This window comes from Rhinopithecus roxellana, chromosome 13, assembly GCF_007565055.1.
Source record: "Rhinopithecus roxellana isolate Shanxi Qingling chromosome 13, ASM756505v1, whole genome shotgun sequence".
Classification (NCBI taxonomy): domain Eukaryota; kingdom Metazoa; phylum Chordata; class Mammalia; order Primates; family Cercopithecidae; genus Rhinopithecus; species Rhinopithecus roxellana.
This window is the reverse complement of record NC_044561.1, coordinates 126,926,204-126,953,982: the sequence shown is the minus strand read 5'-3', so window position 1 is coordinate 126,953,982 and position 27,779 is coordinate 126,926,204. Positions and strand designations below refer to the sequence as shown.

Sequence of the window (27,779 nt, the reverse complement as noted above, 5' to 3'; positions counted from 1 at the left end):
GAGGAGACTGAGACTCTATGGGGATAGTGTCAGCCAAATTGGAGGGTTGGACACTCATGGAGAAGTGACTGGTCAGCCCCAGGTAGTGGACTGTCCAGGCCAGTGGTGAGTCACTTAGCCTAGTTTGCCACCACCATGGCAAATGAAGAGCGAGAGGCTGAGAGTTACAGAAGCAAGGAAGTCCAAGAAGAATTGAGAAGTTACATGAGATAACATCTAATTCTAATATAGTTCGAAAAATACTTAACTTGGGTTCCTGCACTTCTGTCAAAGACACTGACTATGTTATCACTTAAGGAGAGATAATATGGAGTTCTTTTCAAAGCAAATACTTCTTGCAGATTGCTAGGCTACATGGAGTCCTGAATTACTGTCTTAAGAACCCAGTTTCAGAAAAACTCCCTTCAAAACTATCACTGTGGGTGAACACTTAGTGCCAGTGAGTGAACTTAAAATCAGAAATGCAAATGTCACACTGAAATAGATTATCTATAAAGTAGTCGTCCAGATGAAAGAGCATATGGCTACAACTAAGTGTCTCTTTTTAGATTATGATAAGCATGAAAATAAACTTCTTACAGATGGATCGACCATCAGTCTGAGTTTATGCATCCCTAAGAGTCCAACTTTTCTGAAAAAATTCCTGGAGTAGTGGTTAAGAGCTTATTTTCCAGATCAGGCAAACAAAAGTTGGAAGCCTGGCGTATTTCTCTTAGTTTTTGACCTTGAGTAAGATGCTTAACCTCACTAAAACAAAATTTGCTCATCTGTGAAATAGGAATAATAATAGAATCTGCCAAACAGAAATGTTGGGAGGACTAATTGAAATAATGCACATAAAGGGCTCAGCATTCCACAGTGTGCAGAACAAGAGTTCAGCCAATGCTGGGCATTAATATTAACATCCTGCTTGAGAAAAATATTTGATTTGTTTTGGAAAGTAGGTGCCAATGAGAACTGAGGCTAATTCAGTCAGTACTGTGATGATATATATCTTCTTTTATGATTATATTTGAAGTTCTAGGGTACATGTGCACAACATGCACGTTTGTTACATATATATACATGTGCCACGTTGGGGTGCTGCACCCGTTAACTCGTTATTTACATTAGGTATATCTCCTAATGCTATCCCTCCTCCCTCCCCCAACCCCACAACAGGCCCGGTGTGTGACGTTCCCCACCCTGTGTCCAAGTGTTCTCATTGATACATGTCTTCAGAATTTGGAGAGAATGCTCTGAGAAGAGAAAGTCAGTGGGATTACAGAAAGGGCATGCTGGCAAAATGGAAAACAATTTTCACCTACTTAGTTAAGTTGTACCTTAACTTCATAGAATAACTATAGAAACCTAACTACAGCCCAGTGCTAGAGATGGGGATGCTAATGGATCTGCATGAGAAAGTGCTCTTCAGGATGGCATCCACATTAATTATAGAACTGTGACTCCCCAGTGGTGGACAGAGAGACCAGACATTTGCTGGAGGGGGTTGAAAAAGCCTCAAGTCAACATTTTAATAGAATTTTATTGGAGTAGAATCTCGGCTTGTGGGGAGATGTGGAAAGTATAGGGATTCCACAGAAGGCATAATTACTTCCATTTCTCCCCAGAGAGACTTTTCAAACAGATTTCTATGAGATCTGTGCTTAAAGAGTTGAGAAATACTACTGTAGACCAGAGGTTGGCAAACTAAGGCCCAAGGCCAAATCTGGCCCACTGCTTGGCTTTGTAAATAAAGTTTTATTGGAAGGTATCCATACCCATTCATTTACATATATTCTGTGGCTGCTTTCATGCTATATTTGCTGAGTTGAGTAGTTGCAATAGAGACCTGGGGGCTCTCAAAGATTAAAACATTTACTCTTTGGCTCATTACAGAAAGTTTGCCGACTCCTGTGGTAGATTATAAAGGCCTGGAGGCAGTGTACTATTTCCTTTCAACAGGAATTTTGTCACCAAAATTTGCTGTTTTCTTCATAACTGTCCTGGACTCCTTTAGAGGTATAATTGTGATTCTGTTCAAGACATTTGAAGCCTTACTATTATAGTAAAATTAGGAATTCTAAGCAAATTCTTAATTGTTTCAGCTGCTTCTTAGAACTGGAAATTTTGGTGAACTTATCAGAATATTCTTTGCTAGGAAAAGAAGCCAATAAAAAATGTTAGAGATTTTAAACCAGGGCTAAGAAATTATTAAGGGTATCAAATTTTAAAGGAAGAAAAGACAAAGGAAAAACAGAACAAATTATACATGGATTGGTGACAATTTAAGGCTGAAAATTAGGTATAATAAAACTACCACCACCAACAACAAAGTACATGCTGAATGAGATTTTCATGTAACTACTCAATCTGCTCTCCTTCTACCCAGGTTGTTGGAACTGTGTGATATGCTTATTTGCTTAAGCTTTGACAGTGGCCTGTGGGGATTGACTTGTTCAAATCAGGGGCTTTGAAGATACTCACAAAGACACATAATTTTCAAATATACAATTTCAGATCAGCATGCGTTCAGCTATGGCAGTGGTCCTCATTTTGCCCCCCAGAGGATGTTTGACAATGTTTAGAGACAATTTTGGATTTCAGTGGAGGTGGGAGAATCTGCTACTGGTATTTAGTGGGTGGAGGCCAGAGGTGCTACTAAACGTCCTACCATGCACAGGAAAACCCCCCAAGTATAAAGACTTTTCTGGCCCAAAATGTCACTCGTGCTAAAATTGAGAAACATGAATGTATAGGAGGTGAGATATTTCAACATGGAAATTGTACTGTCATTGAAATCTCATCCAGTGTATTTACATTTGGATTACCTATCTTTATTTATTTATTTAAGACTCTGTCATGAGGCTGGAGTACAGTGGCACAATCTTGACTCACTGCAGCCTCGACCTCCCTGGGCTCAGGTGATCTTCTGACTTCAGCTTCCCAAGTAGCTGGGACTGCAGGCATGCACTACCACACCTACTTTTTATATATATATATTTTTATACAGACAGGATTTCACCATGTTGCCCAGGCTGGTCTTGAACTCCTGGACTCTAGCAACTCACCCACATGGGCCTCCCAACATGCTGGAATTACAGGCATGAGCCACCGCACCCAACCAGGATTAACTACTATTTATAGCCAGTGAAACTATTATAGTTCGAATAAAAGATTTCTCTTTTACATAAAAATGTTAGTTTAAAAAGTCAATTTAAAGAAAAATGTTAACTAAATAATACTATCGATGACAAGTAGATTTGTTACATAAAATATAAAGGAGACAGTTGAATGAATTAATTTTTAAAAACTGCCCTAAACTATTAAGTGAATGGGATTATTTTCAAATTGTCATTCTTTGAAACAATGTCAGTGTTAATCCAAGTAGTTCTCACATGCTACCATATTTAGTAAGTCTTCCTGTTTTATTTTTGCTAAACAATACTGAGATATTTAAGATAAGCTTTTAGTCCTCTGGATACTTAGTGGCTCTTCTGGTGTTCTTAGGACAGTGTGCTAGCAGTTGAAATTGGGAGTTTAGTTTAATGGATTACATTTCTCCTTCAGTGTCTCTCTCAAACTCAAGATGGCAGCTCATGCTGCTCTGTTTCAAAGGCCACCATGTGCCACCTTTTGCAAGCCACCCATCTCAGGTGCCCGCATCCAGAAGCACTTTTAGAAATCTTTGTCTGCAGCCCCGAGAGGGAGACACAGCATCGTCTGAAAGTACTTTATAAATATTTATGACATTGACTTGCAAATTACAGATAAAATACCAGAAAACATAGTGAAGAGCAAATTTGGTCCCAACTGAAGAGGTTTTGACTCAGTAGACCTTGGCTAGTCTCTAGGAATCTGCATATTTAGCAATTATCCTGAGTGATGCTGGACCAGTGAGAATCACTGAGGTATGATATATGACAATAGAGGAAGGATCTTGATTGCACACATTGCTCACAACTTTGGTACTGTCTACTTTTGTACTGTGTATTTGTATGTTATAGTTGGACATCTCAGACTGCCTGTTCATTAACCAAATTTGAGTTTTCGTTATCTTCTAATGAACCAATATGTTTTCATTTGTCCTTACTACTTAATAAATCAAAAGAAAAATAAGAAATGAGAAAAAAGTCCCCTAGACTTAATACAGATAGGTCCAAAATGGAAATCATTAGGCATGCTGAAATTGAAGAACCTTTAGCTTGCATTCAGCAGCTTTTGGACATAAGCCAGGCAAACACTGGTTCAACTGTGAAGAAAATGAACACATTTTTAAAAATGTTAGAAATGCTGTCATTGAAGTTTGGATCTGAAAACTGAGGGATAATTAGGAAAGTTAAAATATCTTTCTTGGTGAAGATATCTTTTCTTGCAGTGGGCATAAATTTTGCACACGTTTAGCATGTTCAGTTTTTGAACACATTCTTGGGGCATGTACAAAAGCAAGAGGTTGCCAATAGTAGAATGACAGCAAGAAACCTATTTTTCACATCCTTTATTTGAAGAAGCAGAGTGACAGTCATTCCCACTGTAATTACAGTCCTCAGGTGGTGGTAATATTTTAAGGGAGCCAATTGTCTCATCGGTTATTCAGACATAAGCAAGATGTTGATAGGACTCTCCTTGCCAACCATAGTACTGAGAATGTTCATTTTCATGGCTGAATCTCCACCCTGAAAAGGATTTGGTGCTTGAACTCTTACCAATGGCTCTTGTAACTTGCCTTCTTAGAGTTGCTCAGTCTAGTGGTTAATTAGACTGTGATCTGATGGCAAAAAAAAAAAAGGACTGGAGAAGAATGTAGATGACATTTGTTAGATTAGGCTGTAATTTTAAGATCTTGCTTTAATATCTGTACATCTTACTGTCTTTTTAAAAATTTAAACATTCTATTTTGAGATAATTATAAATTCACTTTCAATTGTAAGAAATATTACAAAAAGATCCTGTATCCTTTACTCAGTTTCTCTGGTAGTAAAGTCTTCCAAAACTATGGTACGATATCATAACAAAGATATTGACATTGATATTGATGTAGCCAAGCTACAGAACAGTTCCATTGCCACAAGGATCCCTCATGTTAACCTGTTACAGCCAAACCCACATCCCTGGACTCCCTCTCTCCTCCACCACCACATTCCTAACTTCTGACCATTGTTAATCTGTTTTCCATTTCTATAATTTTGTCACATCAAGAATGCTATACAAATGCAATCATGTAGTATGTAACATTTTAGATTTGGCTGTTTTTTTTTTTTTCCACTCAGTATAATTCTTATAGAGATTTACTCAAGTTGTTGGAGATATTAATAGTTAATTTCTTTTTATTGCTAAGTAGTATTCCATCATATGGAGGAAATACCACCATTTGTTTTATCATTCACCCACGTTATCAGGCTTTCAGGTTTTGGCTGTTTTGAATAAAGCTATAAATAAAAAAAAAAAAGATTTTTTTTTTTTGTATGTGGGAATAAAAGTTTTCATTTCTGTGTCATAAATTCCTAAGAATGAAACTGCTGGTTTTATGTTGCTTATTTCACTTTTTAAAGAAATTACCACTGTTTTTCAGAGTGGCTGTACCGTGTTACATTCCCACCAACTATGTATGAGTCATCAATTTTTCCACCTCCTTGTCAGCATTGGGTGGTGGTGGTATTATTATTTCAGCCAATCTGATAGGTGTGTATGGGTAGCCCTTGTGGTTTTAATTTTCACTTCCCACATAGGTAGTGATATTGAACATGTCTTCATGTGCTTCTCGACCATCTGCACACCCTCTCCAGTGAGATGTCTGTTCATGACTTTTTCACATAGCAAAAGTTTTCATTTTGGTGAGGTCCAGTTTATCAAATTCTCCCTCTGTAGATTGTGCCTTTGGTAACAGGTCTAAGAACTCTGTCCAGACTGTGATCTCTTGCATTTTCTTTTTATTGTTTTATTTAATATTTAGGTCTATTTTTAGCTATTTTTTATTTAAGGTGAGTGTTTTAATGTTTAAGTCGACGATTTCCCCCCGCCCCATGGATGTCCAATTGCCTCAGTACTGTGCATTGTAAAGCTTGCTTTTCTTCCACTGAATTGCTTTTCCACCTTTGTCTCTGTGTTTTCATATTGCTTGGTGGATTTAATAACTGCAGGATGGAAACCAATAGAATTGACTAATTATACTAATACCTCTGGGTATTTAAAAAATAACAGAATCCTCTTTCATTTAATTTACAGGGATTTTTTTGTTTGTTTTTTTGGTAGTCTCTCTCTGCTGCCCAGGCTGGAGTTGAGTGGCATGATTTCGGCTCACTGCTGCCTCTGCCTCCCGGGTTCAAGCAATTCATGTGCCTCAGTCTCCCGAGCAGCTGGGACTACAGGCATGTGCCACCACTCCCAGCTAATTTTTATGTTTTTAGTAGACATGGGATTTTGCCATATTAGCCAGGCTGGTCTCAAACTCCTGGCCTCAAATGATCCACCCATCTCAGCCCCCCAAAGTGCTGGGATTACAGGCTTGAGCCACCGTGCCCAGCCATACAGTATTAACTTGTATTAAACAAAACAAAAACTAGCGAACAAAACCAAAGCCTATTCTTATGATGCAGAGAAAACATTGTTAACATTTTGGGTTTTTTTTTTTTTTTGTCTTTTTCCATGCATTTTTAGTATAGTGGAGATCATGACCTAAATGAAATTTTGTATTCTGCTTCACCCTTCCCCACAATCACATATTATGAACACTTTCCTATGTCCTTGGAAATTCCTTCTGAAACTTGTTTCAAATGAACCACCTATGTTATCCTGCAGATAGATAACTTACGCACTATAGATGTAGTATAATTTACTATATAAATATTATGAATATTATCTATATTACTATTTTTATAAAATAATTGCCTATGTTATCTTATAGATGTGTAACATTTATTATAGATATATTCTATATATATACTGTAATATGTACTACATATTTACTATATGTGTACCATTTATTATAGCTACTGTTACTTTACAGATAAGTAGGTATATTACATTATATATTATAGAAATATTATAATTTACTTTGTGACTCCTTATTGTTGAAATTTGAGTAATCTCTAATTTTTTTTATTGTAAATAATGCTGCCAACATTTTATTGTACATTCGGTGGGATCAGACACATATCTTACCCTCTTTATTTAGAGCTAAACTTCGGAGTAGAGTGGATTTCCTTTTTTCACCCTGAACAAAGCAGTTAATTTATGTTCAAGTTTCTGAGACAGAAGAGAAAAATGGAATATATAAACATTGCAGACAAGCAGTAGTTAACTTGAATTCCTCCCACATCTGCCAGGTACTGATAGAATTATAAAAGGTTTTAAAATTGACTATGGTTTGAAGGACCAAATATTTTATGTAGACTTTGTTTCGTTTCTTCTTATTAGCTCAGAGGTTCTTAAACTTTGTAGTGCATAAAGATTATTTATGGGTAAAGTATACAAAACCACATATGTATGGTAATTGGAGGTGATTTAAGGATGGAGGATAATCATGACTGAAGAGAGTCCACCCATCTGCCCTTGAATATGGAATTCATTTTGTTTGGGGTTTTTTCCTAAGGATAGATTTCTATTCTTTTTTTCTTTCCTTTTCTTTTCGTTTTGAGACAGAGTCTCGCTCTGTCGCCCACGCTGGAGTGCAGTGGCGCCATCTCCACTCACTGCAAGCTCCACCTCCCGGGTTTACGCCGTTCTCCTGCCTCAGCCTCCCGAGTAGCTGGGACTACAGGTGCCCGCCACCATGCCCAGCTAATTTTTTGTATTTTTAGTAGAGACGGGGTTTCACCGTGTTAGCCAGGATGGTCTCGATCTTCTTACGTTGTGATCGCCTGCCTCGGCCTCCCAAAGTGCTGGGATTATAGGCATGATTTCTATTCTTTTAAGGTTATTTATTGTCAGGTGACCTTTAAAGATCACCAGTCAAGTATAATAGTGCCACTCAGACATTTGCCATCAGTAAATACTATTATTAATTTATACTCATTTGCCGGGCGTGGTGGCTCACGCCTGTAATCCCAGCGCTTTGGGAGGTCGAGGTGGGCGGATCACGAGGTGAGGAGTTTGAGTCCAGCCTCACCAACATGGTGAAACTCCGTCTCTACTAAAAAAATACAAAAATTAGCCGGGCGTGGTGGCGCTTGCCTGTAATTCCAGCTACTCAGGGAGTCTGATGCAAGAGAATCGCTTCAACTCGTGAGGCAGAGGTTGCAGGTGAGCCAAGATAGCACCACCTCACTCCAGCCTGGGCGACAAAGCGAGACCAGACTCTGTCTCAAAAAAAAAAAAAAAAAAAAAAAAAAAAAAAAAAAAAATTATACTCATTAATTTTTAGGTTTAAAAAAGTCTCACTTTATTTTGCTTTTTGAGAACTTTTTTTATATGCTCATTAGCTCTTTGCATTTTCTCTCTCTAGCATTACTAATATTTTAATGTACTAGTGTATTTTTTACTAGTTATTTTCTTCAGGGTAGTTTTGGCTGCTAGAATCAGACCCCCATTCAAGCTAGCTTAATTAAAAGTTGCAGTGATGTTGATGGCAATGGGTTCTTTGGGGATATAGATGATTTCCAAGAAACCCAGAGGAAAGGCTAGATCTCAATATTAGGAATTGGAAGATGGTGAAGAACTAAATTGTCTCTTTTACCTAGAGTAGAAATGATCTAGTTCCCTGTAGCAGGTTCCACTGCTTAAGTCTCCTGCAAGTGATTCAACACGGCCAACAACTTCTGTGTAAACCTACTGGCATTGGTCTTTCAATTTGGTCTGCACCTCTGGCAGTGATCTTCAGGTCTCTGGGTTGAATATCCTAAGCAAGAATTTGGTTGGTGTTAATCAGCCAATTATTAGCTAGTTAGTTTAGTGCCTGGTCCAACTCTTCACTATCCATTATTAAGAATGCCACATGACAACCATGAGCTGTCAGATTCTAGGATGGGCAATGAGATCTTTAGCATAGACCAAGCCCATGATTTTCAGATTTAATTGCACTTGAAATTCTAGCATGCACCTTGAACTGCCTATTTTATTTGTCCTTATTTGGGATTTTTATCTCTGGGACTTTTTCTGAAATAGACCTAGTGATATTGCTATCAAAGCATGAAGAAATTTATCTTCAAATACTTATTTTCTTTTGATTCCAGTAATTGTCTGAATGACACATAATATGCCCATTGTGGAAATAATTTTGATTTTTAAAACTTTATTTTCCCAAAGCAACATCACATTTCTGGCTTGCAAATATTTCACAGGTGGAAACGTCAAAAAGAAAACATTTAAATGCAAATGTCAGTCAGGGAAGATGCTGAGCTCAGTCTTTGTATTTCCTTCCAGATTTATCAACGATGCTGGTTAGTATTCAAGAAAGCTTCAAGCAAAGGTCCAAAAAGACTGGAGAAATTTTCTGATGAACGTGCTGCATATTTCAGGTGTTATCATAAGGTAAGATTCAATTGCTGTAGCTTTCCAGAAATCTGTTTACAGGGAGGCAACTGGAATTACTGAGTCTGAAGACTTGCCTAAATTATTTAACAAAGGTACAAGCAATACCTTTTCCAAGGACAAAACACCCCTAAAATAACATCTGCTTGCTAATTGTTTCAAGTAATTGACTAATGTAAAGTCACTCTTCTGGTTTCCTGCTATTTGCTGTAGCTGTTCTTGTTGTTTTCCAATCTCTGCAATGGGACTTATCATGTTCTTGTACTCCCTACACTGAAACCCTGAGAGGATGAGGACTGGATCTCATTGTGTCTCAGACACTGCCTGATGCAGAAAGACACTCATTCAATGCTTGGGGAATGTGGGGAGAGAAGGGAGGGGAAGAAGCAGAAAATAGGTAACTGTGGACGAAGAGGAAGTTCGACCCATTTGTTGATTTCTTTAAGTTTGATGACTAAATTTTCTTAGTAGTAGTGAGACTTCCTCACTAAAAACAGTCATTGTGTGTTAGAATTCATTAAGGTAAGTACAAGATTTACTTACCACTTGGTTTCACAAATTAGCTAAGTATTTCCCTCTACATGGCAGTATATTTCCATGGTCCTTGTTAACACGCAGCCTATGTATTTTCTTTTTTCATGAAAACATGTGATAGGACGTGGTTAACACTCCTCCAAGGCTCTGGTTATTTTCATGTGGAGAAAATACTACTCTTTTGTCTGTGAAGGAACTATGCTTATTTTAATGATAGAACATTTTAATTTTGGCTTTCCATCTTGAAGATTCTTTAAGCCTCATTTGGTGAGAATTTACTGGGGCCAGGCTTCTTTGCCATTTAAACTTTTATGTGAAACCAATCGATCTATTAGAACAGAAACTTGGCTAGGTGGGGGAAGTGAACAGTCTTTCCTTTTGTGCAAATCCACCAAAAGTAGTGACTTTTTGACATCTTATAAAGGGTCTGTGTTGACTTTGGTTTATATGATGATGAAAACAGTAGGGGAAGCTGCATTTCTTCTCAAATTAGAGAAATAAGGACTATGCTATACTTTATAGGCACATCTGTATGTACATAAGGGAAGAATAGGCACAAAACAAGCTTCTGGGACAGGTAGAAAAGGGAGTCAGGGGTGGCATCTTCCATGCGTTTCATTTCCCTGTCACCCCATGAAGCAGTTCCACATTCCAAGGCTTCCACTCCCAGCCTTCCTTCTCTCCAAAGGAGAACCCACTTATACCTTTTTGGATCCAGATTTCCTCTATCATTTATCTTTCATCTGCCACATATGAAATGATGCTATTCAAATATATCTATTTTTTGTTCTCAGGGAAGAGTTGTTGAATTGCGAATGTATTATTGAGGCACAGTGATCCATGAAGCCAGTGATAACATAACTCTGAACCCTGCAAATAATCTTGAGCCAAACTCTCCACTTCTATAACACTCCCAACTATTTGTTTCCAGTCATTTTGAATCAGACGTATTATGGCCCAGCTATCCCTCATGTATCCAGTATTTTATCTTATAACAACATGGCGAGCAATGCTATAAGGGTGACTTGCTTTATTTTAGCTCGAACAGCCTTTTCTTTAAAGGAGAATCAAAATACCCAGGAAGATGTTTGGCTTATCATCTAGACACAGACAGAGCTTTAGGTGGCCAGAAATTATAGTTATACATCAGGTCTTCTCTTGAGAACCTTAGCCAGTCTATAACTTTGCAATTCACCACGAGGCCCTGTACTGTTTGGTCATTGTGTGTGGCCATTGATCCTTTTTTTGTCTTGGTAGAGTTCCAAATATGTCTGGTTCTTCACAATCCACATATCTGATTTTTTACAATTCCATATGCCAACCTTTCTGAATGTAGAAAAAATAAGAAATAGGCTATGTTTTACTGATAGACCTATACATACCTAAGAGAAGAAAGAAGATAAATGAGGAATACGTTATAGGAACTCCTCAAATCCCATCCATTGGCAAATGATGTTGGCCGTATGCTCAAAATGTATGGAGACTCTGAACACAGCTCACAGCCTCTACTGCTACCACTGGGGTCCTAGGCAGTGGACTGCCAAATTCTTGGGCTTCTAGAGTCTGTTCGAAACATTTGTATGACATTACAACATTCTTTGCTGCAACACTCTCAGCCAAGGTGTTTTAATGGTCTACGCCAGTGGTCCCCAACCTTTCTGGCACCGGGACAGGTTTCATGGAAGACAATTTTTCCACAGACGGGGTTGGGGGTGGGATTAGTTTCGGGATGAAACTGTTCCACCTCAAATGATCAGGCATTAGATTCTCATAAGGAGCAGGCAACCTAGATCCCTAGGTTCACAATAGAGTTTACACTCCTATGCGAATCAGGAGGTGTAGCTCAGGCAGGAATGCTTGTTCACCTCCTGCGGTGTAGCCTGGTTCCTAATAGGCTGTAGACCAGTACTGGTCCAGTACCCATCTGCTGCCCAGGGGTGAGGGTCCCTGGTCTATGTGATCACATGATTTGATTTCTTGCTGCCCTTTTAACCTCATCTCTGAGTTTCCTTAATCCCACCTTCCTCTGCTCCAGGTGCCCTGGGCTCCTCTCTTTCCTTAGAAGATGCCAAGCACCTCCTACCTTTTACACCTACTCTTCCCTTTTCCTGGAATGTTCTCCCCCAGGTACCCACAGAGCTCACTCCCTTACTTTGTTCAGTGCGTTGCTCAAATTGTTCCTCTAAGAGAGGCCATTTCTTGACTCCTTGTTGGAAATAGAACCCACCTAGTCACTGCCTTCCACATCCCTCTTATTTCTCTTCTTAGGAGGCACCATAACATAACGCACTTGCTTGGTTGTTTCCTATTGTCTTCCTCTTTCCCCTGCATAAAATAAGGTCTACAGAGACACGGTTTTTGGGGACATGGGAGACATGATTCACTATTAGTTACCAGAATCTAACACATAGTGAACACTTTTAAAAGTATTGGCTGAAAAGCAAGAAATGTTATCAGTAGAGGAAACGGAATACATACAGATGTCTATGTGTCATACTTTTATTTAGCTTACCAGAAGAAATCTGTACTTGAGGCATCTGAAACCAGAAAAAAGAATTTTGATTTGAAGAAAATAGGGTGGGCAGTGATGGAGGCAGAAAAAACCAGGATTTGGATGTTTTAGGAGGACAGAAAAATATAAAACCAAAATGGATGAAAAAGCTCTTGCTTGAATGTGAAATGAAGAAAGGGAAGTTGAGGACAAACTTGCTCTATTTCAGACTCTACCTGCTGGCTCTGGAATTTAATATGTAAATCTTTGGGGAACTTGGTAAGCCACATTCTCTTTCATCTATAATAATCATTAACCAAAGTTCAAAGCATTAGAACGGAAGAATTATCTACATTTAGCCTCCAAGCCCTTGATGAATTCCTGTAGCTGATTCATCCTCTACTCTTTTAGATCTGATACATTTAGTATTAATCTCTCGGGGCATATAAAAAGCTGGAGTAATTCTGAGATACGCATTTTTCATCTAAAGGCTGTGTAATTTATGAATCTTGATAATAAAATACTTGGGTTATAAGTAGCACACCGTGACCAAATTTTAGAGTTTATTCTAATATAAATAAAGCAATTTCCAAAAGAAATGAGGAAATGTACATCATGCTATTTGATGAATACGGAGGTGGTGTGGTGCATGCAGACATATCCCGCCCGGAGGAAATCTATAGCATTGCTAAGAGCACAGTACTTCTCCCATTTTATTTTTAAAGATATTATTAAGAAGAAAATACCAGGCCGGGCGCGGTGGCTCAAGCCTGTAATCCCAGCACTTTGGGAGGCCCAGACGGGCGGATCACGAGGTCAGGAGATCGAGACCATCCTGGCTAACACGGTGAAACCCCGTCTCTACTAAAAACTACAAAAAAAAAAAAAAACTAGCCGGGCCACGTGGCGGCGCCTGTAGTCCCAGCTACCGGGGAGGCTGAGACAGGAGAATGGCGTGAACCCGGGAGGCGGAGCTTGCAGTGAGCTGAGATCTGGCCACAGCACTCCAGCCTGGGTGACAGAGCGAGACTCCGTCTCAAAAAAAAAAAAAAAAAAAAAAAAAAAAGAAGAAGAAAATACCAGTTTTGCATATCTGACTCTTTTTAGAAGTTTCAACACAAGAAAAAGACTGTAGAATTTTAAAATTTGGTACCCCCTCACTGAAAATGTAGCTTGAGGTACACTCCTGCAAAAACTGGAAAATAAATATATGAATAATGCACATATAGAACAATTCATTTTTCATTTCTTTACTTCCACCATGAAGCACCCCTCAAGCACCCATAGCTGTCAGAGATGGCTGTGAATTTGATTAACTGTAATTCCAACAGTATTAAGACTCCAGTAACTTTAAATATAGTTCCTGACCTTCTTGTTAAACACCCGTTCCATGTTTTCATTCAGGAAATAATGTTGCTTACACTAATGAGAAGGGGATGAAAGTTTCTGTGCATAGTTTTACTTTTTCAAGATGAGTAACACTCGAGATGAAATAGAGTAGAAAGACGACTATCGACCGCTTTTGAGACCAAGGCAAATGGTGTGGCGGGAAGTATGCCGGTCCTGGATTTAGGAAGTCTGAGTTCCAATCCCAGCTTTGCCACCGTGTATGTCCGACAAGTCACCCTCTTTCTATGTAAAGGTGGCCTCCGAGGCAAGTTAAACATTCGCTTCCTCATCGTCACACATGGCTGAGTCTGCAGGGATTCAGTTCACCTTGGACCAGAAGAACAAGTCCAGCAAATCCTGTGTTTAGTGTTTCCCAAAATGTGTACCACAGAGTGTATCGAAAGAACCTTTCATGATTAAACGTTGTGTGATCAAAGAAATTGGGAAATGCAACATTTATGGCCCCATCTTTGAGATTCATAGCCCACTGCAGCCCCTCACAGGCTCTGAAAAGTCCTACAGTTAAGAAATGGGAGGGACTTTGAGTCAGCATTTCCATGGAACTATTTTTTTAAAATTATGTATTCCAGGGAACAAATAAATTTAATTCTAGGGAACACAGTCTGGAATATGCTGCTCTCATGTGTTACTTATTGTTGTTTCAACAGTAAACAACTAGGGACGATCGTTTCTACTTCACCAAAATCAGGGTTAATGTGTGTATTAAATGAATGTGAATGTATTTGAAAAGGGAACAACTCTCTAACTGTAGGGATTAATTATCATTATTATTTTTATTCTACCAAACACCTTTAGTCTTATTGGTTCTGTCATTCTATCCTTTATGTAATGACTAGGTCACTTGTATCTCCTAAGCTCAATGTCCGACCTTGTTCTTGATTTCTGCAAAAATAGGATTCTAGGTTCCACACAATGAGCTAATGTCCTAAAATTTATTTATCTGGAATTTCATCTAACTTATCTGTGTGTGTGTGTGTGTGTGAGAGAGAGAGAGATATAACTTTTTCTGTACTAATGATTCATTCTTTTTTCACTCAGTTTCTTCCTCATTTAAAACATTTCCTCTTCCGATATGGCTGTCTATAATATGTCTTTTCAAAATCATAAAATGTTATAGCCCCCCCCTTTCAATACTCAGATATTTACTTTGGAGCCATCCCCTCCTCATGTAGGAAACTACCCACCATGCCATGTTCTAGAAGTTTCCTAAGCTTATGCCAAGAGGGCATGACTCTTTACATCTTCATAAATTAAACTATGGATTATTACTCTGATGTTTTTTCCAGGTGATAATTCCATACCCATATTTCTAAGGAATAGATAGATAGAAGAGGTTAACTGTAGTACAAAAAAACCCTATGTTTTCCAATTTAAGTACTTTTCCTAGTCAAGGAAGTATGAGTCTGCACCAGAGTGCCAAAGACTCCTGAAACCCGTTCAAAACTGAATGAACTCTTTCCTACCCGAGCTTGGTTTCTTTTTTTCTTTTCTTTCCTTTTTTTTTTTTTTTTTTTTTTTTTTTTGTTTTGAGATGGAGTTTTGCTCTTGTTGCCCAGGCTGGAGTGCAATGGTGGGATCTCAACTCACTGCAACTTCTGTCTCCTGGGTTCAAGTGATTCTTCTGCCTTAGCCTCCTGAGTAGCTGGGATTACAGGCATCCACAACCACACCCAGCTAATTTTTTGTATTTTTAGTAGAGACGGGGTTTCACCAAGCTGGGCAGGCTGGTCTTGAACTCCTGACCTCAGGTGATCCACCCGCCTCGGTCTCCCAAAGTGCTGGGATTACAGGCGTGAGACACCGCGCCCGGCCTGAGCTTGGTTTCTTTATGGGCTTCCGTGGCTCATTGTACGGCATCAAGATCCATTCTGTTATTCAAGGCAGAAGCCAGGGAGTTTTCTTTGACTTACTCTCTCCCGTATTCCCTCGCAAATCAATCTGTCACAAGGTTTGCATGCAGCCCTCCCGCTGTATAGACCCCTGTTCTTTCCTGGTCCATGTGGCAAACATTTATCCATCCCTCAAAGTCTCTGCTCTGTCTTCACATCCCCATGAGTCTTCTCGACTTTGCCTGAGGTGGTTCATCTGTTGGACCCGCTCTGCCTGGATGCACTGGTCATGATGAAAGCAGGGCTTTATTTCCACGGTGGTGGCAGGTTCTGTCCGGTTAGGGCCGATCCCTTCTTCTTTGGTAATGGATATCTGATTTCTCGTTGGAGATAAGGCAACCCATAGTAAAGACCCCTGTGCAGCGAGATATGTTCCTGCAACTGATTCCTGGCCTCAGGCGAATAAACACAGAAGACACATGCCCTTCTTTTTCTCTTGCTCTTTCCTGCTGATTCGAAAATGGGCGTCAGCCATCATGGCCCATGATACTCGAAAGCTTATGGATTGAGGGTAGCACAGCAACAGGTAGAAGCCTGGAATTGGGTGTTCAGGGCTGGTCTGTGCTCCCTGACACCATAGAACACCAGGGCAGCCCAAGGCTACCTACCTCTGGTTTTGTTTTATATGAGAGGAATAAACTTCTTTCTTGTTTAAGCCTTTATAATGTTGGATTTTCTCTCATGTGCACCAGAGTCCTAGCTATTAGAGATGTAGTAAAATTTCCTCATCATCCAATGCACTCTGGATAGGGAATCCTATTATTCACAGTCAGGAGTATCCTGACATGGTCACTGTCCACTGGATTTGAATTTCTTAAAGATAGAAACCATGCTTTATTCATCTTTGTATCTATCTTTCCAGCATAGTGTCTCATGCAAAGTAGGTGCTTTGGATTCCACAGACCCTTAGGGTTCCCAGGAAATGATTCTTGGCCTACTTATACTAGTATTGCGTAGTAGAAATGTTAGGGAACCCTGGTGTATTGAGAATTAAAAGGGTCGTGAGACTCACATGCCAAATTCTCTGTCATCTGAGCACATGCATAGTTTTGTCTTATGGAGAAGACCCTCTAATAACAGAGATAATGACATCATATTTTAAATTTTACTTATTATTATTATTATTTGAGACAGGGTCTTACTTTGCCATACAGACTGGAGTGCAGTGGTGCTATCTCGGCTCATTGCAACCTCTGCCTCCTGAGCTTAAGCAGTCCTCCCACATCAGCCCCCTGAGTTGCTGGAACTATAGGCGTGCACCACCATGCCCAGCTGATTTTTTTATTATTTGTAGAGACAGGGTCTTGCTATGTTGTCCATGCTGGTCTCAAACTCATGGGCTCAAGTGATCCTCCCTCCTGGGCCTCCCAAAGTGCTGGGATTACAGGCAGAAGCCACTGTGCCAGGTCTCATTTGTACACATATTTACATTTTTTAAAAAAAATCTAAAACATGCAGAAGGTTAAGAAAAACCAAATGGTATTGAAGAGCTTATCATGAAAAGTAGTAGTGCCTACTTTATTCCCACCCGTCTGTTGTGGGTTGAATTGCGACCTCCCAAAAATATATGCCTAAGGTGTAACTGCTGATACCTGTGGATGTGACTTAATTTGGAACTAGGATCTTTGTAGATGTATTCAAGTTGCAGTGGGATTATTGGATTAGGGTGGACCCCAGTCCCATAGCTGATACCCTTACAAGAAGAGACACAGACCTACAGGGAGAAAGCCATGTGAAAACAGGCAGAGACTGGACTGATGCAATTAAGAGCCAAAAGTGGCGAGGACTGCCAGCAGCCACCAGACCGTAGGAGAGATGCATGGAACAGACTCTCCTCACAGCCTCCAGTAGGAACCAACCCACCAGTGCCTTGATTTTGGGCTCTGGCCTCCGGAACTGTGACCTTTGCAGTTTCTGTTCCTTTGGTCTATCGAGCTCTCCCCCATTTTTTTTTTTCTCTTCCTCCAGGGTTTAGCTCAATTTCTGTTGTGCAAGAACCCAGTACTTTGTTACTACAACCCTATTCTAGGAAATGAATTCACCTCCCGAGGCTTAATCACCATTGTCATTCCCTGGTGTTCATTTTCCTGGTGGTTGCCTCTGTAACTCTCAATGATGTGTTTATAACTTTGTTTCTTGTTTTATTGACTTCCAGCATTACCAACAGATTCCTCCCCTTTAGAAAGTTAATGGTTTGGCTCATTTATGGAATCTCATCAACTCTTTCTTCTTACTTACAAATTGTGACCCTTACTTTACTTTCAATAAATATTCTACTGTATGTGGAACATTCAGTAACATGCTTAAACCCCTGTGCCCTTCCCCATAAACGTTAGAAAGTGATTCTTCTATCAGTCTCATTTGTTAATGATCTTATTGCCTGTCCCCGTTGCTTTTCTCTTCTCTATTTGTCAGGTTTGTGCTTTTTTTTTTTTTTGCTTTCCTGTTATTCAGTACAAGGTTCTTGTCTTACAGCAATGTGGGCTCACTCTTGTCATACGTTCCATTGTTTCGAGAGAGACTGGAAGCAAAGATCTTTTAGTTGATACAAGAAAGGACAAACTGAATATCTCTCTGCGTGACTGGCCTGAAAGCTGCCTTTAAAATTTTTTTAAATCTCTTATTTACCCCTTGAACTAATGCTAGAAAGAGGAAGCAATGGTATTCCCAGGAGGCAACATGTGACACTATGCTTAGTAGGTCTACTATTTTAATATGTGTAAATTACAAATAAAACTATCATCATACTTTATTTGTGATGGACCTAGACTCCTATTTTCTTTCAGTTATTTATAGTTTATATATATATACATTCATTGTGATGGAAAACATTACAAATACTTCAGCTATAATAACATTTTTATTAGAGATACACATACGCTTCACGAAATATTATTTTGGTCAATACCACCATTAAAACCGTCAAGGACAAATTTGTGTCTATCCCTCCTCTGTAAGGATACCCTAATTGTGATTGGAAAGCTGAATGTTTTATATGCCAGAATGACAGGTTTCAAAGAAAACACAAAGAACAAAATCAGAGAGAGAGAGAGAAAATATACATATACCATGTAGTATGACCATGGTTGAAACAAGGTCAAAGGTGATGTCAGCCCCATGTTGTAGCAGGAGTCACAAACGTTGGGTCAGATATCACCTGTGAGTTGCAAGTACAAGATGGTTTCAAAGCTGTGCCTCTGCAAGATTTCTTTTTTTCTTTTTGAGCCTTCCCATCACCCTTAGAATTCTATCAAAGCTCGCTGCCAATACCCTGGGCTCCCAGGCCCTGCATGATTCTGCTCCAGTACATTTCTCTGACCTGCCATGCCACTTGTCACTTTGCTACAATGACCTCCCTTCACTTCTCCTGTCTCAAAGCCTTTGCAGTTTCTGTTCCTTTGGTCTATCGAGCTCTCCCCCATTTTTTTTTTCTCTTCCTCCAGGGTTTAGCTCAATTTCAGTGCCTGAAAAGGGCCCTATTTGAATACTCTATGCTAGTCAGAATCACATTTCTTTAGTACTGTACTCTCCCTTTCTGTGTGGGGGATATATTCCAAGACCCCCAGTGGATGGTTGAAACTGTGTATAGTTGTCAACCCTATATATTCTATGTCTTTTCCTATACATACATAACTATGATAAATTCATAAATTAGGCACAATAAGAGATTGACAATAACTAATAATAAAAGAGAACAATTATAACAATATACTGTAATAAAAGTTATATGAATGTGGCCTCTCTCTCTCAAAGTATCTATTGTACCATACTCACCTATTTTCAGAGCACAGCTGACCATAGGTAAACTGAAACCTCTGAAACAGAAATTGTGGACAAGAAAAAAGCTACCATATATTAAGTACATAGCCTTTCTCACTGTTGAAATTATGTTGGCCAGGTGCAGTGGCTCATGCCTGTGATCTCAGTATTTTGGGAGGCTGAGGTGGGAGGACCACTTGAGCCCAGGAGTTTGAGAGCAGCCTGAGCAACATAGTCTCAACATAGTCTCTCTAACATTGTCTCTTAAAAAAAAAGTAATCTACTTGTATATTTGTTTACTGCTAGTATACTATAAGCTCCAGGAAGCTTACTATGTGCGTGTTGTCACCTGCAGGTTCTTGTATCCCTCACCACATTAAGATACTGAACATGGACGGGCGTGGTGGCTCATGCCTGTAATCCCGGCACTTTGGGAGGCCGAGGCAGGCGGATCACGAGGTCAGGAAACCATCTTGGCCAACAGGGTGAAACCACGTCTCTACTAAAAAATACAAAAAAATTAGCCAGGCGTGGTGGCGTGTGCCTGTAGTCCCAGCTACTCAGGAGGCTGAGGCAGGAGAATCACTTGAAGCCGGGAGACAGAAGTTGCAGTGAGCCGAGATCACGCCACTGCACTCCAGCCTGGTGTGACAGGCGTGACTCTGTCTCAGAAAAAAAAAAAAAAAAAAAAAAAAAAACTGTGACAGACGTGACTCTGTCTCAGAAAAAAAAAAAAACAAAAACAAAACCCTGAACATTTCCATCAGGAAAAGGACTTTTTGTGTTGCCCTTTCGTAATCACATCCTCCAGTCCTCCCACCCCACCACCCCACCACCCCGGCAGGCACTAATCTGTTTCCCATTTCTACAATTTTTTTTTCTTTCCAAGCATATGTAATCGTTTGGGATTGGCCTTCTTCACGCACCATAACTCCCTTGGGACTTATCCAAGTTGCTGGGCATAGCAATAGTCCATTCTCTTTTATTGCTAAGTAGTAATCCATAGGATGCATTACCGGAGTTTGCATACATTCATCCACTGAGGAACATCTGGGTCGTTTTTAGTTTCTCGTCATTACAAATAAAATTGGTATGAATATTCAAGTTCATGTTGAATGAACATAAGTTGTCCCCACCTCCTCTCCATTTCTGGGGTAAATTCTGAAGAATGTAATTGCTGGGTCATATGGTAGTTGCACGTTTAGTTTTGTGCAAAGCTGTCCAACTGTGTTCCAGAGGGACTCTACCATTTTACAGTCCCATGAGCAATGTATGAGCAATCCAGTTTCTCTGCATTCTCACCAGCATTTGGCATTTGGTGGGGTCACTATTTTTATTTTCGTCAATTCTTTTCTTTTTGAGACAGGATCTTGCTCTGTCACCCAGGCTGGAGTGCAGCGGCATGATTATGGTTCACTGTAGCCTTGAAGGTCTGGCCTCAAGAGATCCTCTCACCTCAGCCTACCGAGTAGCTAGGACTACAGGCGTGCATCCACCATGCCTGGCTAATTTTTTAATGCTTTGTAGAGATGAGGTGCCCAAGCTGGACTTGAACTCCTGGCCTCAAAGGATATCCCCTCCTCAGCCTCCCAAAGCACTGGGATTTATTTTAGTCATTCTAATAGTGACATTTCATTGTGGTTTTAATTTGCATTCCCTAGTGGCTAATGATGTTGAACATGCTTCTGTATATCTTCTATGAAATGTCCCTTTATGTATTTGACCTATTTTCTATTTTTTTTTTTTTTTACTCTTGAGTATTGGGAGTGTGTGCATGTGTGTGTGTGTGTGTGTGTGTGTATATATGTGTCAGATATGTGCTTCCAAATATGTTCTCCTAATGCATAGATTTTTCTTTCACCCTCTTAACAGGATCTTTTGCAGAAGAAAAGTATTAATTTTGATGAGATCCAATTTATGAATTTTTACTTTTATTGCTCATGCTTTTGGTGTCAAGTCTAAGAACTCCATGCCTGAACTTGGATCCTAAAGATTTTCTTGTTTTTTTTCTTAGGAAAGAAGTTATAGTTTTAAGTTTTACATTTAAATATGATTCATTTTGAGTTTAATTTTTGTATTAGGAGTGAAATGTGGATTGAGTTTAATTCTTTTTCCCTGTGATTGTCCAATTATTCCACTACCATTTGTTGAAAAAAATTATTCTTTCCTCATTGAATTGCTTTTTTACCTTTGTCAAAAATTATTTGAGCATATTTATGTGAGTCTGTTCCTGGATTCTCTATTCTTTTCCATTGAGCTGTATATCTGTTTCTCTGCCAATATCATACTCTCTTGATTACTGTAGCTATATAGTAATCTTTAATATTGGGTAGAGTGATTCATTTCACTTTATTCTCTTTTTCAAAGTTATCTAGTGGCTGTGCTTTTCCATAAAACTTAAAAATAAGCCTGTCTATATCTACAGAAAATCCTTGGGATTTTGAGAATTATGTTAAGCCTGTAGATCAAATTGTGAGAGAACTGATATCTCTTCTGTGTTAAGTCCATTCATGAACATGGTATGATTCTCCATTTATTAGAGGATTTTAAAAATGTGTTTCATCAGCATCTTCTAATGTTCAGCCTTCAAATCCTGTACATTTTATTATATTTATACCTGATTATTTCATTTAATTTGTATTAAATTTTAAGGTTTTTAAAATTGAGTATCTAATTTGTATAAGCCAGTCATTTTTGGCCTATGATATGGCAAAACAATCATCTAGTTTTCTCTCCTACCCCACAATTATTTAACTAATCTTAGAAATGATTAATTGTCTTTGCGTTTTGGGAGGACCCTCAGGTTTTTATCAGTTTATGAAAGTTTAATTTGTTTAGTCTGTCATTGGACTATTTGTTTTTGGCTAGCTTAGTTATAGTCTTAAGAAACACACAATACACATAATGAAATAAGAAAAACGAGACAAAACCAAACTTTACTTATGAAGTGAATTGATCATAGATGTTTTTCCTCCATTCATATGTGTTTCTTACATGAATTTCTTAATAACGTGTATCTCTAGGATACACTCTGTCCAGTTTCACATTTGTATGCATATGTGCATACACACCTAAAGATAGTCCAAGTATACATATAATCTCTTTGTAAATGATGCCAAAAGGAAAGGGTGGGTTTTCTCAAGTTGGTGAAAAGTTTGTCAGATAGTTTTTCCGTTTGGGAGAAATCACAGGCTATTATTAGCCAAGGCAGTCATTGTCCAAGAAATTCTGTTGACAAAAGATGGAAATCTACTAATCTGTTTAAATTTTTTTTTGCAGATTTATTTTTTCTCTTTACACTTCTTATTCTGTATGTTATTACAAAAACATTGTTTTTGTAACAAATATAAATGATTCTGAAATGTATGAACTAAAATGAAAAAAAATCTGATGTTGGACCCTAATCCCTGTCATCAGAAAAAAATGCTAATAGTTTAATGTACATTTTCCAAACTCTTTCCTCTGTCTATACATACAGAAACACATTCTCACATACATATAAATTAGTTTTAGAGCTAATATGGAGTAATTCATTACATATTATACATATTATATTTAAGTAGTCCATAAATTCAGGTTTCCATAGGACACATTTGGTGAGCTTGTGGTTCTTGCATAAATTATAGTGGCAATTCCTTTCATATTCAAAATATTGTGGTTAATGAGATAAATTATATGATCACACGAATTACCCTACTCCCCTTTTCCTCATGTTTTGACTTTAATTCTAAGTCAGTAATTAATGGCTATACCTCCTTAATTTAACAGCTCTAGGGTACTGTTTAGTATCAATACACCATAATCTGTTTAGGCATACCCAAATTGGTGGGCAAAAATATTTCCAATTTTCTGCTAATGCAAATTATATTACAGTAAAGAACGTGTGCATCTATTTTTATGTGCTCAGACTAATATTTGTGGACGAAACAGGCTTAAAAGTGAGGTTATCAGGTAACAGCCTGCACCTTTAAGTTTTTTCTAGTTACACCAGATGTCTCTAGAAAGGTTATATAAAATCATCCACCCACTGACAGCTTATGAAAGTCCTCCTCATGTCAGATTCCATTTTCTCTGTAAATTTCAGATGTAAACTTTTCAACTTAAGCATTTTTAAAGGCAGACACAATGCACAAATGGATATTTTAGTTATTTCACATGGACAAGTAAAGATCCACTCTTTGAGGAGACGTCCACATTTATAACTCAGACAGGCGCTAGTCCCTATTTTAAGTGACCAAGGGCATGTAGATATTTTTGGAAAGAATGAAACCATATATATGGGGGCTGGACTATGACTGTCTAGACTGGTTCTTTCTGAAGAAAATATTAATAAAGTATTTGCTTAAACTGCCATGTTCAAGGGTCCTGGGAGGAGCTTGGATGAAATGTCTTGTGGATAAAATTTTTGATGAGAACTGAGGGTGTTTCTCTTTGCTTGCTTTTCCCTGCTCACTGGCACTGTATATTTAAGTCACTGGTGTTTTTCTAGAAAAGATAATATGAAAAGGTGAAAAGTTTTGTAACACATTATACAAAATCTTTTGGAAATTTTTAATAGAAATGCTTATTAGAGTACTTTAGAGTATTCTGCCATTTTAAACATAATTATATAAAAATAATTGTTATAATTTAACTGGGTTATTTGTTAACACTTCAGAAACATTGTGGACTCAGAAATGGATGGTTTTCATGTTAGTTTTAATTTTGAAGACAACCTACAAAAGTTAAAGGGGCTTGTGCCTCTTTATTTTCTGTAGGATAATTACTTTACATTTTTTTTTAAGAATGAAATGATTTGAAGCTTCTGCAGAGCTTTGCAATTTGCACCTACAAAGTGAATTGCTCACTTAATTCATTCAGTCCCACAAGGGGAAAAATAATTAGGATACAACCTACAAAGCAAGGCGGAAAATTACCTTTTAGGTAGCGGTCTTGTTTTTACTTGGTAAACATAAATAAATCATCATCTGTAAATGATCATCAGCAAAAGAAAGGGAAAAATTGGAAATCAGATCCTTTTTTAATAAAAATGGCTTTTGACTTTGCAGCACACCAGAAACACAGTTGATATTCCCACAAAATGCAGACTAATTGCATAATTCTGACAGGAGTATGCCAGTTCCTCAAGGGAATGTGCCTTTAAAAATCCCATTGTAGGAATCTTTTTGAAACAGCAGAAGAAATTTCAACAGTTTCCCTGTCTAGTTACAAAATAATCCATTTGGAAAATTGAATTGTGTAATTTGCAATTGTTTTCCAAGTTGTTAATGCAAAACTATATCGGTAGCAAATTAAACTTTAAAGTATGACCACTTTGTTAATTGTTGGCTGTTAAACATTTATTTCAATGAATACTATCATTTATGATGAATAAGACATCTGGGGTATGGCTTTAAACAGACAAATTAATTTGGCAGTCCATTTTTAGAAATTCCTAATTGGATGGCATAAAGATTTATCTGTAATTTAGGAGAGTGTTGAGTATTTCTTTCCTTTGATGGAATCACAGTACTTTGTGTATTTGGTACTCAGAAAGCTAGAAACCAAGAACTGTATAGTAATTAACTGTTTCTTAAATATCTCCCTGCTTTTTTATTCCTCCTTATTCTTACCTAGGTGACAGTCTTAATCACTTTTTGCTGTTTTGTCTGCTGTTTTGTCTGCTGAGCTCTCAGGACCTCCTCTCCTGCCCTCAGGTCCGGTTCCCATCCTTCTCATGGTTAAAGGTCAAAACGTGTGGCCAAGCCGGCTGGACAAGGCTCAAATCCAGGAGGTGTCATTCCCAGAGATTCCATTTGAGTGGTGCTTCTTATAGTTGTATGATGCAGCTGCCTTGATCATTGTCCACTTTTACTATATATAACGTCAGCACTGTTGACATTTTGGTTGTGAGAGGCTGTCCTGCGCATTGTAGGACCTTTGGCAGCATCCTTGGCCTTGACCAACCGGATGCCAGCAGCATCTTCTTAATTCTGACAGCCAAAAATATCTCCAGACATTGCCAAATATCTCTGGGAAAGGGGAGTGGGCAAAATCTTCCCCAGACTGAGGACACTGGCCTATGGAATCATCTTTCTAGTGCGTAAATATGACTGTTCCATTTGCCTGCTTAAGCCTCTTAATTTGTGCTTTTCAGATCTTAGGATTCACCCTAAACTCCTGAGTGCAGTGCACCAGGCGCTTTAGGATCTAGCTCTGATCTGGCTGCTCCAGCCTCATGCTCATCAGTTTCCTGTTGCCACCTTCCTCCCATCACTCTTCCCTATGTCATACCAAACTCTGCCATCTTATGCCTGCGCACATGTAGCTTCTTTTGCCTGGAAGCTTATCTTTGTTTTCTTTGCCTCATAAACCCATGCTCATCCTTCGAGACCCACCTTAGGACTAACAAGGCCTAACCGAGAAATGATGGCCTCTCTGATCTTTTTCTCTATATTCATTTGGTGGTTTAGTAAAGAGTTATTCAATTTTCTATGTTCAAATTACTGTCTCAGTTATTTGCCATCTGTATGAACAAATTAACCTCTTTACGTCGCAACATTCTTATACGTACAATGGGAACACAATAGTGCCAGCCAGTTAGAAGATTGGAAAAAAATTAAATGATGTGATTGATGTGAAGTGTTTAGAACTTAATACCTGGCATATAATTAAGAACCAAATGAATGTCAGCCACTGCCATTATTGTTATTATGCTATCATAATATCTTTTGTTTAAGGTTCTACAAATGGCTCACAAGCAAGGCAGGGAGCCCCCCTTTTTTTTTAGGTCTCGGGACCTTTGGGAACCGTATGGATCAGATTATTGGATCTTTTCCTTTGTGTGCTTCTGTTGCGCTTGTGCAGACTTGGTCTAAATAATCATTCTCTGGAGTTCGCCTGCCTCTGCCACGGGTTGGGAATGGTCCAACCCTGGGTATGTTAATGACATCACTGTGCTTCTCAGCCTTCTTGCTTTTACAGTGGGGATGATGCCAATATTCACCTCTGGGAGTAGAACTTTAATTTAACAAATACTTACTGAGGGTCTACCCTGTACAAAGCATGGTTCTTGGCAATGTGGATATGGTGGCAAATACAGCAGATGAAACCCTGACCCTACTGCAGGATTTCAGTTGGGCTTTAAAGATAAAATAAAGTTGGGCTCTTAAGATAATAAAGTTGGCCGAGCGCTATGACTCAAACCTGTAATCCCAGAACTTTGGGCTGACGCAATAGAGGAAATAGAGGGAGACAGAAAGGAATATATATAAGCAAAATATGTAGTGTACTGGTGTTACTGATAAATGCCAAAGAGAAAATTAAAGCAGGAATAGAGGATAGGAAGTACGGAAGGAGAGGGTTGCAGTTTTAAGCAGAATAATCAGGAATGGTCTCATTAAGAGGTAATATGCAAGTCACTGATGGTAGGGTGAGAGTGAGCCAATCGCGTAGCTAGAGGAAGTGTTTCCAGGCAAAAGAAGAGCAAGTACAAAGCCCGGAGCAGGAAGAATGCTTCTAGGGAGCAACAGAAAAAGACCACATAAATGAAATGGATTTCAGTTGGGCTTTAAAGATAAAATAAAGTTGGGCTCTTAAGTTAATAAAGTTAGACCGGGCGCGGTGGCTCAAACCTGTAATCCCAGAACTTTGGGCTGAGGCAAGTGGATCCTGAGGTCAAGAGATCAAGACCATCCTGGCTAACATGACAAAACCCCGTCTCTACTAAAAATGCAAAAAATTAGCCGGGCGCGGTGGCAGGCGCCTGTAGTCCCAGCTACTCGAGAGGCTGAGGCAGGAGAATCGATTGAAACTGGGAGGCAGAGGTTGCAGTGAGCCAAGATCGCACCACTGCACTCCAGCCTGGGCGACAGAGGGAGACTCCATCTCAAAAAAAAAAAAAAAAAAAAAAAAAAAAGATGATAAAGTTGGCTGTGCATTGACTTGATTTCAGTAGAGTGTCTTCCACATAATGACCTCTAGCATCACAGTAAGGCCATGCTTGCAGAGAGGTGTATGGGAGCTTTCTGAGAGTTCCAGCCATGCTTGCAGAGAGGTGTATGGGAGCTTTCTGAGAGTTCCAAAGGGCTGCCCACTAGATAAGCAGAACTTCAGTGTGCAGCTTTACTTCTTCCAACTATGCAAACAGAGCCATTTCTTTTAGAGGACCCCAGAGTGTGTGGGAAGAACACATGCAGTTCGAATATATCTTGAGAAGAGAGAATCAAAGTTTGTTCAGACTGATTTTTCAGGCAGTGCCATCCAACATA

At 38.9% G+C, this 27,779-nt stretch overlaps 1 protein-coding gene across 2 annotated transcripts in view; it reads left to right on the top strand.

The window, feature by feature from the left end:
• The window catches only part of DOK5 (docking protein 5), a 172,956-nt gene that overhangs the window by 70,491 nt on the left and 74,686 nt on the right, over window positions 1-27,779 (top strand). For both annotated transcript variants that reach the window (XM_010363356.2, XM_010363355.2), the window contains exon 2: window positions 9,340-9,447. In XM_010363356.2, the coding sequence (XP_010361658.1) occupies window positions 9,340-9,447 (108 nt within the window). The remainder of the gene's footprint in view (window positions 1-9,339; window positions 9,448-27,779) is intronic.